This window comes from Dromiciops gliroides, chromosome 5, assembly GCF_019393635.1.
Source record: "Dromiciops gliroides isolate mDroGli1 chromosome 5, mDroGli1.pri, whole genome shotgun sequence".
Classification (NCBI taxonomy): domain Eukaryota; kingdom Metazoa; phylum Chordata; class Mammalia; order Microbiotheria; family Microbiotheriidae; genus Dromiciops; species Dromiciops gliroides.
Genome location: NC_057865.1, coordinates 176,942,903 through 176,957,637, shown reverse-complemented (window position 1 = coordinate 176,957,637; position 14,735 = coordinate 176,942,903). Strand labels below are relative to the sequence as shown.

Sequence of the window (14,735 nt, the reverse complement as noted above, 5' to 3'; positions counted from 1 at the left end):
AAATCATAAAGTTCATTTCTTTGATTTTAATGTTGTGATTACCAAAAAAGGAGTTTAATTTGTAACTTTGGAAATTAACTGTTTACTACATTGGCTCAAAACAAAACAAAACAAAAAACTGTGTGTGTGTATGGGATAGGGATAATCATTCCCTTATTCCTATGTTAGTCAAAGTTAATTGAATATTTACAGTATGACTTAAAGAGGTTGGGCCTATTGAAAGCTAGATTATGTCTGCTTCTGTTACCTACTTAGTCTCTACTCTTGTTTGCAACATCAGAATACTTACTGACATTAACTCAAACTCCCCACTGTTCTGGATCTCCTTTTGCAGTTCTGTGGAGATAACTTGGGATAGTGGAAGAAGTCCTGGACTTAAGAGTCAGGAAACTTAAAGTACTAACTCTAACACATATGGCCAGGTTAATTTTCTTGAGCATCAGCTTATTCAAATATAAAAATATTTGCATTACCTGCCTCATAGAATTAAGAGGAAAACATTTAGTGGGATTTATGTAGTTGTTATTTTTTTCCCCTCCAGACCCTTTTTCTTGTTTCCATGTCTTCATGAATCCTTACTGGAGAGGTTTGGTTCCTTAAATTAAAAGCTATAAAGTAGGTTCTTTCAGCTGGCTCCCTCTTCATAAGCTAAAGAATAAATATGCCTGGGGCAGCTAAGTGGCCCAGTGGATAGAGCACTGGCCCTGGAGTCAGGAGTACCTGAGTTCAAATCCAGCCTCAGACACTTAACACTTACTAGCTGTGTGACCCTGGGCAAGTCACTTAACCCCAACTGCCTCACTAAAAAAAAAAAAAAGTATGTGCCTTATGTTGTTAATACAGTGAACATTAAATAATAGCTAGCATTTGCATACCACTTTAAGATTGAAAAATTTTTCCATACATCATCTCATTTTATACAATAACTGTGACACAGGTGCCAAGTCAAAAAAGTCACCTTTTCCATGAAGTCTTCCCTGTTCTTCAACCAGAAGTTATTTCCCTTCTCTAAACTCTATGACTTTTGTCAATTTGTATTACAGTTATTTAAATGTCTCCATCCCCTCCTAGGTAAATTCACAGTATCATATTTCCTTCACATTATATCTCTCCTGCACACACGACACTTAATGGTTGTTGAAATTTCCTTGTCCACAGTTAAGTACATTTGTGCAAAGCTTATATATAATCAATATAAAAACCGCTAATCCTTAAATCATCAAACCCAACAAAGATAGGTAGTTGGAAAACACCATTAGTCCAAATTGCCCAGATTTTAAAATTTGTAGGATTCTCTATTCTATAGTCTTCTTTGTGACCAAATACTGAACTGAAATAGGCTCACTGCAGAGAGCAAATATAAAAATTTCCTTTTGGGGACTGCCACAAAAAATCTCTCCTCTCAGTATATCGTATGGGGCATTCTTCCAAAGGTTGTAGACATTACACTAGGCCTAGGACGTCATCACAACAAACATTCAAATTTTATCTTCTATTTCAGTTTGAAATGTGGTTTAGACTTTCACTAAAATAACTTCAGTAAATGGGGATATATCTCATTCATCTTAATTAATAATCTCTGGAAGTTATTGAAATGCATCATACAATCTTATCATTTTCATTTATCAAAGAACCGTAATCATGTGTGCATGTGTGTGTCTGTGTATATGTCTGTAGCCAGCTTCTCTTCGAAGAGTCAGCATTGCAACCTTGCCCAGGAATATTGGAAATACAGGATTGGTAAGAAAATTCCTCAAGTTGCTCTTTCAGAAGCAAAAGTTTTCAGATAGGAAAAATAGAAACATTAAATTCATGTTCTAACTTTTCTTTTAAAACCTTAATTAATGAAGATGTCGGGAACTGAAAAAAATGACCGCTTCAGTAGGAGATCAAGTAGTTGGTAAGTTTATGATTTTCTTCACTATTTGGGAAATTTATGCCTGTTTTTAATTGTGTAAACTTGTATTTGAAATATATACTGTGACAACATTTAATTGTTACATGATTTTTGCAAGGTCAACTAGTACAAAAATTTGGTTTGTCCATGAATAAAATGTGTCAGGTTTTCCTTTGGTCTTAGTGAAACAAGAGTTGTATAGCGCATTTTAGTAATGTGAAATGAGCTGTATTTTTTTTTATTCAGGCGTATTTTGGGATCAAAGCAAAGTGAACACCGTCCATCACTTCAGCACTTCGTTAGTACATATTCTTGGGCTGATGATGAGGGAGAGAAATGTGATTCAAAGTAAGTGAAGCCTATTAATATAGCTACTGAAAGTATACATAAAGCCTTCAACATTAGAAAGTATTTTTAATCTAGATTAAAAAACAAATTTTTTAAATTACTATCTTCCAATAATCTTGGTGGGAGGATTTGCTAATGTAATTCAGCTTTATAGTATGGGTGCAGATGTAAACAAAAGGCGAAATTAATTGTGCTACTTGAGAACTTTATTGAAATGCAATTGACTTTGACTTTAGATCTCATTTTCCTTTAAAAATCAACCAAAAGAAAAAATTTTATAGACCCCTTAGGAACAGCAAAAACTGAAAGGAAAAGGTTAAGTGCCAGGATCCATTCTCACATTATAATTCTGTGTTGCTGGACAAACAAGACTTTGAAATTTCAAATCCAAAGAGATACTACTTGGTGAACATAATGAAATGATATACTTTTTTAGAAACTCTTAATCATTATTAGCTTAGAAAAATGACAATCTTTGGTTTGTAGAATGGAACACATGGGAATCTTCAGGTTGCTGGTTCAAATCCAGTCTGCAGGGAAACAGCCAGTATCAATTTAACAGTCAGCATTGCTGTCATGGAAAGACTGGTTTTCAACCTAGATGACCTGAGTTCAAATTCCAGTTCAAGTAATACTATTTGTGAGAGTGTGGCCAAGTCACTTAACTTTGTAAGCCATAATTTCTTGACCTGGAAAATAGGAGTAACAATAACCATATTATTTATCTCTTGGGTTTGTGAGGCAAGTACTTTGAAAGTCCTAAAATGCTATGCAGATATTAGATAATACTTCGGTTCACTTTTTCTTTCCCAGATTATAGTCATTAATATTTGTTTAAAATTGCCAGTGTTTCCATAAAATCCTTTTCCTGGTCAAATTATTCCAGATTTAAAAGTATTAAAAATTAATGAGGTCTTTGGGGAGGGGGGGAGACCAAAACTATCATGCTTTTGATACTATAAAATGTAGTATGACCCAAAAAATATTTTTTCAAAGAAAAAGTTAAAAATAAAATAAATTAATAAAATTAGGAACTTGTTAGAATTGTATAATCATAGTTTTCTAAAAGTATATTTTAAATCAGTCAAATTTAATATTTTATTTTATATGTTGAATTCTTATAGTCTTAAATATTAAAATTGACTTATTTAAAGAAATAAAGAAGAATCAGAACCACCTGCTGAGGAAGTTTTAGAGAAAACAAGAAAACTAAGCCTTTCTGAAAAGAAGAAAAATCTATCCAGATGGGATGTTTCTTCACTGTAAGTTGTATGTTTGCTAAAAGATGTAAATTCTGTATATGTGTATGTATGAAGGGTTAGAGGGGAAGATGGAGGAAGGGGTATTAACCTGAATATCCTTAATCAGACTACTTCACAACACAGACAACATATCTAAATGTTGAAATTTATCTGGTTAGTTAGCTGAAAATTTAATCCTGACAGTCTTTTAAGTGATGCTGAGGTCAGCAAAACGATGATGATGATGACGACCATGATACAAAGCGAATTTACTCAGTTTTAAACTGTCAGGAATGGGAGGCAGGAGTATTGAATCTTAAAGAATTAGAATTCTAGTTATTACCTAGATATAAAACAGCTACCAGAAGCAGTAAAATTAGATAAGGATGAGTTTGCAGGGTATGATGGGAAATGACTTGCTTTACATGAATCTGGCTAAAACAAAAATCTCTTAAATTCTAAGTCCCCTCACTTCTGAAAAGGAAATGATGCTTTTAATCTACTTAAAACATAGGTTAGTTGAAAAAAATTATATATGTGTGTATGTACATATACACATAAATATATTTATATCTTTGTAAATCTTAAGGCACCCTATAACTACTAGCTATCATATGCTATTAATAGTGGTACCTTCGTGCTAGCTAAAGGTAGAAACCTCTTGATTTTCTTCATGAAAGAAATTTCATTTAAATTTGTTATCTTAACAAGAAGGAAGCAAAATAATATGTAGCCAGTTGCAATGATGCAGCATTGATGTATAGAGAGTCTATGAAGTATACCAAAGACAATTAAGTCTATTTAACAAAAGGATCATTAAGAAACACAATGCACTGGCATAATCGGCTTCTTGTATTTGTGGTTTCCTCATAGTTATGACATAGGAGCAACCTGGGCGTGTGATCTCAAGACATCCTTCCGAAAGACAAATGTAACTCTCTGGATATCTGTCATGCTTATTGTATTGTTTGCAGCTTTTATGAGTTTTCTTACAGGTCGATTTTTCCAAAGGCCTGTAGACGCTGCTCCTGTAGAAAACGGGGGCTCCTGGACTTCGCTCCAACAAACTTTGTGGCCTTATACCAAACTCCAACACAATGGGCCTCCACCAGTATAATGGCAACATACAACAGCAATCCCATGTTGATTTTTAAATTGACTTGTAAATCAATGATTTTTACTCTGGAAAGTTGCTTTCTTGTTTTAGTATAAAAAGTGAAACATAGAAAACTACCACCTTTTAGAAATGTTTCTGTCATTCTTATGTCCCAGATAATTTTCTAAAACTAAGCTAATGAATATTGTTCTCTTCTCAAAGTACATAGGAAGTCTGTGATTTTTAGTTGAACCATATGAAGAAAATTTGCACTGTTTTGTCCACTGTGAAATATTAAAGAAATAAAGGATCCTTACAGTTTTAATATGATGGTAGTTGAAATTCTCAACATGCCTAATTGTTTTATATAGAGCTCTCATTCAAAACTAAAATTTGTGTGGAAAAAAATGCTAAGCAGATTAATGGGAAATCTAAGTTAGACTTATATTTAGATATATAATATTTAGATGAATGGATACCTGATTTTTTTTTCAAATGTACTTGATTCACCGTATTTTAACAATCTGTGCCCATTAAGAATAGGTTAGCACTCTAACAGAGAGCAGAAGTTTGCATACAGCATCAGTAAATAGGTAGTTTGAATTCCTGATTCTCTGCAGTGCTGCTTCACTAGTAAAATCTTTGATCATGTGATACAGAGTGGAATGAAATTCAGTATCATCTTGTAATTCTTCCGAGAACTCCTCACTCAATTCATTAATCTTGAGTTTTTGTGCTCTTTCACCATTAAACATATAAAGGGACCATTCATGATCTTCAACGTAATCTTTTTTGAGAAGTTCACTCGCCTACAGAAGATTGAAAGAACAAAGAAATCTAAGAGTTACAAAACTACCATATTGCCCAATAGTGGAACATTATGTGGACCCTCACTGGCATTTGTCCAAGTACGAAAGTACATCAAAAATAAACATTTATCCACTTTCTAACTGCCCAGTTATTTATTCTCATCTCAAAACTATTTATACTCCTGGTGTGAATTTGAATTTGAATTTATGAACATTCCATTTGGACTAAAATGTGCCCGGGTGTTAAGCTGTTGGACCTTGCTGAAATGTTGAGGGTTTTTCCAGGCAGTTCTGAAAATGAATGAATACTTATTCATCCCATCATTCTCTGAGGAATAAGCACCACACGCATAGCTGTGATATTTATGTATAAAAGGTACTTCATTTGCCTCAGTTCTGGAATCATTGTACACAATACACAGATACCACAGACATCAGCTTGAAATGAGTTCGTTTCACTTTGGGATCTCTTAGTTAACATCACTGGGTTTTTGATAAATTGAGACTGTTTTACGTTTGTTAAACTGCACTTTTAAAAAATGTTCACTGGGACAGCTAGGTGGCGAAGTGGATAGAGCACCGGCCCTGGATTCAGGAGGACCTGAGTTCAAATCCAGCCTCAGACACTTAACACTTACTAGCTATGTGACCCTAGGCAATCCACTTGACCCCAATTGCCTCACCCAAAAAAAAAATGTTTATAAATATTCCTTCTCTGTCATTGGCAAACTCCTCTTCTAGCTTCTGGGCATTTCAGAAACTTTGGCTATCTCTAATAAGGCTCTATATTCTTGCCCACCTCTCAATAAGGGGTTGCTCCTTCTTTCATGCATCCTAATGGATAAGGTTAAGGGGAAGAGTAAACAAACCCCTTGTTCCCCATGACCAATCGCAGTCATTCCCTTCACTGCCATCCCTTGGCTACCTTACTTCTTTTGGTATTCACTCCATCCCTGTATATTACTCAGTCTAGATCCCAGTGGTTATAATCTGTCAGGTTACTTTCCGTCCTTTTTTTTTTTTTTTTGTGAGGCAATTGGGGTTAAGTGACTTGCCCAGGGTCACACAGCTAGTAAGTGTTAAGTGTCTGAGCTCGGATTTGAACTCAGGTCCTCCTGAATCCAAGGCCAGTGCTTTATCCACTGCGCCACCTAGTTGCCCCCTTTCCTTCCTTTCTAAAAGAGTTCAGTACCTGGACAACAGTATTTTTCTCCATCCCAGTCTCTGCACCTCATACCTGGTCATTTCAACCTTCTCAACTGCCCTTACTCGTGTCTTCACTAAACTCTAGCCAGGAGGCTAAAGTCATAACTTATGTCATCTCCATCATTACTCTACTGAAACTGCATTCTCAAAGGCTGCCAATAATCTCAACCTGTTGTCATTTTTTCTCAATCTTCAAACCTTCTTTACTTTTTCTACTGCTTTTGACACTTTCAGCCATCCCTTCCTCTTGGATACTCTTTTCTCCCTTAGATTTCTCACTCCTAGTTTTCCTGCCTGATACTTCCAGCCTCTCTTCTGGTTCAACATCTATCTCCTGTGCCCTAGTATAAGTGTCCCACAAGGTTCTGTGGTCGCCTCTCTTCCCTAGCCATACTTTAAACTTAGCGATTTCATCTATTCCAATTGGTTTAGTTATCACCTCTCTAAAGATGATTTCTAAATCTATAGATGAGGCAGCTAGGTGGCAGAATGGATAGAGTGCCAGGCCTGAAGTCAAGAAGACTCATCTTCCTGAGTTCAAATCTAGCCTCAGAAACTTACTAGCTGTGTTACCCTCAGCAAGTCACTTAACCCTGTATGCCTCAATTTCACCATCTGTAAAAGGAGCTGGAAGAAAAAAAATGGGAAACTATTCCTGAATTTTTGCCAAGCTTAAAACCCCAAATGGGTTTTACACAACTGAACACCAACCAAAAAATCAATATATTCATCCCTAACATATCTCTGGAATTCCAGTCCTATATAAGTTCTCTGCTGAACATCTCTGCCTGTGTCTTCCATCAACATCCTAAACTTGCCTGCGCCATTGCAATAGATCCCTAATGGCATCCTTACTTCTAATCTCTCTTTCTTCTTCCTGAAACCTAAATCTAACTCTACTACTCCCTTACTCAAGTTTTCAATAATTCTCTGTCCTCTAAAATAAAATGTGAACACCTTCATTTGGTTTTTAAGCCCTTCCGCTATCTAGATCTAACCTACCTTTACAGCTTTATTTCTTAATAATTCCTTCCTTATACTCTCCGTTCCAGGCAAAATAGACTTTTAGATGGTCCCCAGACTCTACAATCCATCGCTACATTTGCACAAGTCAACCCTCCATGCCTTGAATGCCCTCCTACCTCATCTCTGCCTCTCAACATTCTTGTCTTTTTCAAGATCTAGCTTGGGTGCTAGATCTTTCCTAGAATTCCTTAGTCATTACTCTTCTCGCAAATTCCTTTGGAGTTACTTATCTGAGCCCATATTTTATCTTCCCTCTCCTGCCAGTAGAACTGCAGCTTCTTTTAAGTGATAGACTTTTTCATCCTTGTCACATTATTTTAGTGTCTAGCTCAGTGCCTTCCGTTTCAGTGGCTGAATAAATACTTGTTGAATTGCTTTTAATTAGATTTTTTCATATTTTAAAAGGAGAAATTAACTTTAGCTTTCCTTTTTATTCTGCTCCTAAGGTATTATACAGATTCTTCTTTACAATGATACTGTAGGTTGAATTTGGACTTTTTGAAAATATACCTTAAAAACAACTTTTTCAGGACCAGATAACTTATTCCACTTACTCCAACTGAAAGAAAAGGCAGAGGCCAATAGGGCCATTTGTTGATAAGATTTCATTTCTACTAATGGATCCTGCAACATAAACACAAAAGAAACTAATCACATACTATAAAAATAAACATTAACACTATATTCATCACTTGAAGGGAGGAGGATGCTTTGGGCAACCTGACTTAGGCACATTTTGTTATACAAATACACATTTATATCATAATATATCGACCCATCCTGTTTTCTATAATTTTATGAATATTTAAATTTAGATAAGCTTATGGTGTTTGCAAAGTGAAAGATCTTTAATGACTCTTGTTTATAGAGTCATTCTGGCTACACTGCACAATATGCTTTGCCTCATGATTGTATAAATCAAGCATCATTTTTGTGCTAAGGATAAAGCCAATGGATTGCCAGTACAGTGTTCTGACAAGGACATCATGCTGAATAGGATGATAAAATAAATCTGTGAAAGCATTCAGCAAGTGGACAATTCCCAGCTCAAATGAATTAAAACCTATGACTTAAAAATTCTAGGGAAGGGGGCAGCTAGGTGGTGCAGTGGATAAAGCACTGGCCCTGGATTCAGGAGGACCTGAGTTCAAATCCAGCCTCAGACACTTGACACTTACTAGCTGTGTGACCCTGGGCAAGTCACTTAACCCCCACTGCCCCACCAAAAAAAAAAAAGAAAAATTCTAGGGAGCTTCCTATGATATATATAGTTAATGACATACCCATGTCACAAACTCATACAGCAAATGTCAGAGAGGAGATCTGAACCCAGGTCTTCTTGATTCCAAATTCCCATTTATACAGAAGTTTAAGGTTTATAGGGGGTGCCATATTATTATTATTTCCCTAATAAAGCTCAGGAAACTGAGTCATGGAAGTTAAGTGACTTGTCCATTGTCATATAACTGGTGTTGTTAGAGCTTTGATACAAACCTTGACCTCTTTCAAATACAAATCCAATGAAAATTCCATTCACCATACCACATTGTCTCCATAGGTTCATAGCACTTAAAGTTGGGCACAGAAAAGGAAGTCAGGTTTAAAAGCTTTTCTCATTTTTATTGGAGTAGTTTCCATCTATACTCCCTCAGGCACTACTAGTGCAAGAGGGGATGTGTTCTATTGAAAGCTCTTGGTCATATGCCCATTCCTGGGGCTTACAGGTATTCCAAAAGCATTTATCAAATCCCACCTTTAGAGGGCAAATGTCATAGACCATAGATTTAAAACTGGAAGAGAGCTTAGAGGCCAACAAATGCAAACACCTCCCTTAACAAAGGAAGATACTGAGGCATAGAGAGATGAAATGACAGCTCAAATAAATGTCTAAGGAGTGAATGGAACTTAGGTGTTTCTGACTCCAAGTCCCAAACTAAAAACAAGAATCATAATAGTAGTAATAATAATAGCTTACATTTATATGGCTCTTTAAGGTTTGCAAAGTGCTTTATAAATGTTATCTCCTTTTGTCCTCACAACTACCCTTAGAAGAAGAGAGGTGCTATTATATCTCTCTCCCCTCCGTTCAGAGTGCTGGAGGGCAAGGGCCAAACTCTTCTCAATAACCTTCCTCTAGAGAGGGCAGAAACTGAACTTTTAGCTCATTCCACTTTGCATACGCTGCTCTGCCTGATTTCAACTCTACAGAACAAGATGCTTCTGCATCAAGCAGAGGTTCCAGGTATCCTGTCCACCCCTTGCTTTCCTGTCTCCTTGTGTGTGCTGTCTCCCCTGTTGGGTTGTAAGCTCCTTCAGGGCAGGGGCTGCCTTTCCTTTATGAATTGTATCCCCCAGCACTTAACATGGTGCCTGGCACATAATAGGTACTTAATAAATGTTTACTGGATTGGATTATTCCATTTTACAGATGAAGAAACTGAGGCCAGAGAAAGTTAAGTGTCTTGGCCTGTGGCAAGCAATGTGGGTCACAAACAATAAGTATCCGAGGTCATATCTGAATTCAGGACTTCCTGACTCCAGATCTAATGTTCTACCCACTGTACAACATAACTGTCTTGTGAAGGAGGAAGTGTTCCAAGAAATTTCAGTCCAATGATCAGTCATAACAAGATTTTTAATAGATGCCTTGGGAATCCTATAAGTATTCTTCCTGTTATTCAATCTTTTCAATCATATCCAACTCTTTGTGACTCTATTTGGGGTTTTCTTGATAAAGATACTGGAGTAGTTTGCCATTTCCTTCCCCAGCTCATTTTACAGCTGAGGAAACTGAGACAGAGTTAAGTGACTTGCCCAGAATCTCAAAGCTAGTAAGTGTCTGAGGCTGGATGACTCCAGGTCTAGCACTCTACCCACTGCACCATCTAGCTGCCCATTATACTTCCTAGTAAAATATAAATTCCTTGAGGGCAGGGACTGTGTTTGTCTTGGTATTCTTAGCACCTGGCACAGTGCCTTGCACATAGTAGGTATTTAATAAGGGCTTGTTAACCTGAATAAATGTGTTTTATAAGTTTAATCTTGCTTGATTTATTACTATCTATGGCAGAGAAACAAAGAAAAATGCTGGCTTTCCAAAAGCCAGAAAATGAAGGTTATCCAAACTTTTCAGACTCTTACTTGGAGCCAGGCATGGTGGTAGAAATAAAATACAAGACAAGAGTAGGGAGTGTGGCACAGTACATGCAGTATGCAAAATGCCTTTGAATGCTACCTCTGATGCTATCTGTATGTGTGAGAAAATGGGTAGTTGTCTCCTCTCAATGTGGATATAACAGTCAGTCATACTCCTCCTGACCTGTTTGTAGGACAAAGGTCTCAGATCCCCTCCTCCCCCTCAGGTTAACAAAATCACATGGTTCAAGGAGCCCTGGTCTCAGTAAGGTCCATGCCTGAGTTATGCCCATACAAGGAAGAGGGGTGGGAACACTGTGTTCCAATTAGCTAGTTTTTGCATGTAGATTGTAACCCTTGAGTAATCGAACCAGTGATGAAAAAGGGGGGGTCCATTCAAGTTAGGGACTAGGGTATAAAAAGGGCCTGCGAGCCCCCTTTCTTTGCACCCACCAGCTGCACACTAGGGAGCCTCCTTCTCATGAGAAGGAAATAAAGAGCCTTTGTCACATCGCTGCTGAGTTCCTGAGAATTATTGAGAAGAGGATGGTTTTTCCCTCACAGGATGGCTACGGACAACTCCCTTAATGCCTCTGAGACTGTTTCCTCAGCAATAAAATAGGGGCAACCCTACCTGTAAAACTTACCTTAGAGGGCCTGGAAGCTCTAATAAGGTAATGGACTTGAGGCACTTTGAAAACCTCCAAGTATTATATGTCATTAACTATTATTTCAATGTTTGGTCTATACCCTACAGTTACTAAGTGTGGATGGTCTTCATTTTTCTAAATAAAAGCCATTGATGGAATTGTGTGTTTTTATTAAGGGATTTAACTTCAGAGAAATGTAACTATTTATAGTATCAGCATTTAGATCAAACACTGGGAAGTTAAAGGACTTGGACTCAGTTTCTAATTCTGCCAATGATTCCCAGAAGATTAAAGGGACAAGCAGAGGGGTTTTTTTTAATTATTCCTCCCCTTCTTCCTCTGCCCATGCATACCTGAGTCTGTCAAACGCTCTCGAACTTCTTAAAATATATGTACATACATATTCATATGTATGTACATATATAATATATAACTAGATTCAGAATCACCAACAAATTTCATTTGAAAAGAATCATGTTTACCTTGTTATTCACGGCAACGTAAGCATGAGAGTACTCAGATGGGAAGATGTTTAATCCCGTCTCTTTCATGGCAATTATTAAAGAAGTAATAGTCGTCCACTTTCCTAACAAGTGAGAGAGCTCATAGTTATCACCTAGTTCAACTGCAGCTAGCATGCACTGGTTATCCTGTTTTCAAGGGGGGGAAAAAATACAATTTTCAAGATACAATTTACATTATTTTAAAACTTTGTGCTGTTTTCTAATCTTCTAGTCCTACTTCTGCCACTGATTGTGTGGTCTTGGGAAAATGAGTTAGATTCTCTAGGTTTCATTTTCCGTAAAATGAGACTGGACCAGATGACCCTAAAGGATCCTTCCAGCTCTAAGTTCTTTGATCCAAATAATGAGAGTTGATCTACTAAATGTATAATGTGTACTGTGTAATACTTTTGATTATTGAGCTAAAATAGTCTAATGGAAATCCTTTTTTAACATTTTTAGTTCTATTAGATTTTAACACAAAGCTATAAATTATGGTCAAGTTTCTCAAGTGCACTGATTTGTGGTAGGAAGCTTTTACATGGGAGTTCCCTAAGTAAATGAAATTACAAATCTGGACCACTACCCATCCTGCTATCTCTGCCTCCCCACCCACCCCCCCCAAAAAAAACAACAACCCTATAAGAGTGATAAGGAAATGTTATCCAGTTCTAAATATAGGTAAACTGGCAGATGTGTCTATTGTTATCCTACTCAATTGGAAGTTGGGCAAGACTAATTTTAATGTCATTCAGATCTTTTTGCTAAATTCATATAATGTGTGACATCACACAGATGTAATTTTTCTTTAATGGTCATTATGAGATTGGCTGTTATTCAATCATGTTTGACTCTTCATGACCCCATTTGGGGTTTTAACTTGGCAAAGATACTGGAGTGGTTTGTCATTTCAGTTAATTTCACAGATGAGAAAACTGAGGCAAGCAGGGTTAAGTGACTTGCCTAGGGTCCCCAAGCTAGCATCTGAGATGCTCTATCCATTGTGCCAACTAGCAGCCCTTATTTGGGGATTAAGAGCCAGGAAAAGCACCAATTTTAAGTTGGAGATTTCAGTCATAAAGTTGAGAAATCAGACTGCTCCTTTAAGGGAAGCTAGAACAGAAACACTTCTCATTCATTCTTTTGTTTTCTTTTTTAAAATGTTTCATTAATACTCTTTTCCTTTTTATATCACTGTCCATTTATATATTCCTGCTATTGAAAAATGACTAAACAAATTGTGAAATATGAATGTAATAGAATATTATTGTCATAAAGAAATGATGAAATGGACAGTTTCCAAGGAAACTTGGGCAGACCTACATGAATCAATGCAGAACAAAGTGAGCAGAACTAGGAGAACAATTTATACAATGATAACATCATTATAGAGAAAAACAATTTTGAAAAATGTTAGTGCTCTGATGTATATAATAATAGTCATGATCCAAAACACTGAAGATGAAATATGCCACTCATCCCTCCTGATAGAGAGATGGCGAACATAAAATGAAGAGACCTAACTAATGTTGAAATTTTTTCCCAAACTATGCAACTATATACTGAGAGCTTTTTTTTTTTAATTGATCAATGCAGGTAGGATCGTAGAAGAGGCAGATTAACTTTAAAATATTTGTTAATTGAAAATCATTAAAGTACACTTTTATAAAAAGAATGTCTTCTTGGTGCTTGGTCCACAAAGTCATTCTCATTTGGTAAGGCCTATCAGAGCTTGCCTGGCCTTCAAGAATCCAATATCACCTTCCTACTATAAATAATCAAAATAAGAGTCAGAGAATCTCAGAGGAATATTGTAAAGGACTTCACAGAACATCTAGTCTAACACTTGCCTGAGAAAGAATTCCCTCTACAATGCACTCTGCAGCCCTTGTCTGAAGTGCCCGTCAAGCCTTTCGTTGCAAGCAAAATGAATATAAGTAAACTAGCAGTTTTAATTCTTCTACATGACAAATGAAGCTAAATGCTTTCACTACCTTTTGAAGAATGAAACTGTTTCTAAGGCAAGCTGAGAAACTAATTATTAGCTGATCTGCTTTTAGCAGAGAGGAAGGAGATAAAGAAAAAAGTGGGGGAGAAAGAATAACAAGGAAAGGGAAAGAATGAAATAGAGGAAGATAGAGAGTAAACTCCAGAACATGTGCAAAGAATTAATCAGTACCATAGCATTGCTCCTTGCAAAGCCAGGAATATTATTTTCTGAACTCATATATTTTCTCTTTTCATCCAAGTACAATGATGTCAATATCACTTAAGCTTCTGTGTGCTGCTTTTCCAACTCTGACATTTCCTTGTAGTTGTTTTTTTTAAACATGATGTACTGTATAACACTAGTTTGCAAACCCCTCATTTCCCTCCCTCCCCCTAATGCCCACACTCATGACTTTTAGCTGGTCTCTGCTTTGTGTATAAAGGATCTCTTTCAGAGTTATTTTACAGTGATAAGTCCCATTCCATCACTAAGTTTCAGGGATACCTTTGTAGTCAAAATTACCTCCATGTGTTCAGATCTCTAGCTCATCACCCACACATTGTACATTTGTGCAAAAATATCTGAAGTCATGGGTTTTATGGCTGGATCCTTTCATGGAATCTGTCTCCTGTCAACTACTGTATATCCCTGTTGCTATTCTTTGTCCTACACTGTAGCCACTCTCATGGTATCTAACTTGACAGAACCAAAATTTTTATTATGCCTCTTCTATTTCAGTCTAAATATACTTTGATTAGATTTTCAAAATTCTAGGCAAATATATATTTTATTAGCCCTTATTAGAAATACCCCATTCTTGGCCAATAATTCATC

At 36.5% G+C, this 14,735-nt stretch overlaps 2 protein-coding genes across 3 annotated transcripts in view; one reads left to right on the top strand and one right to left on the bottom strand.

Annotated features, from left to right (window-relative positions):
- The window catches only part of IRAG2 (inositol 1,4,5-triphosphate receptor associated 2), an 84,198-nt gene extending 79,291 nt beyond the window's left edge, over positions 1–4,907 (top strand). For both annotated transcript variants that reach the window (XM_043968703.1, XM_043968702.1), the window contains 5 exons: positions 1,678–1,740; positions 1,851–1,900; positions 2,144–2,245; positions 3,400–3,507; positions 4,360–4,907. In XM_043968703.1, the coding sequence (XP_043824638.1) occupies positions 1,678–1,740; positions 1,851–1,900; positions 2,144–2,245; positions 3,400–3,507; positions 4,360–4,603 (567 nt within the window). In that variant the 3' untranslated portion in view covers positions 4,604–4,907. The remainder of the gene's footprint in view (positions 1–1,677; positions 1,741–1,850; positions 1,901–2,143; positions 2,246–3,399; positions 3,508–4,359) is intronic.
- A 133-nt stretch (positions 4,908–5,040) lies between these two features.
- Positions 5,041–14,735, bottom strand: part of DNAI7 (dynein axonemal intermediate chain 7) — a 69,049-nt gene continuing 59,354 nt past the window's right edge. Inside the window, exons 12-14 of the mRNA XM_043967598.1 lie at positions 11,891–12,058; positions 8,134–8,247; positions 5,041–5,391 (exon numbers count right to left, since the gene is read on the bottom strand). Of these exons, the coding sequence (XP_043823533.1) occupies positions 5,116–5,391; positions 8,134–8,247; positions 11,891–12,058 (558 nt within the window). The 3' untranslated portion in view covers positions 5,041–5,115. The remainder of the gene's footprint in view (positions 5,392–8,133; positions 8,248–11,890; positions 12,059–14,735) is intronic.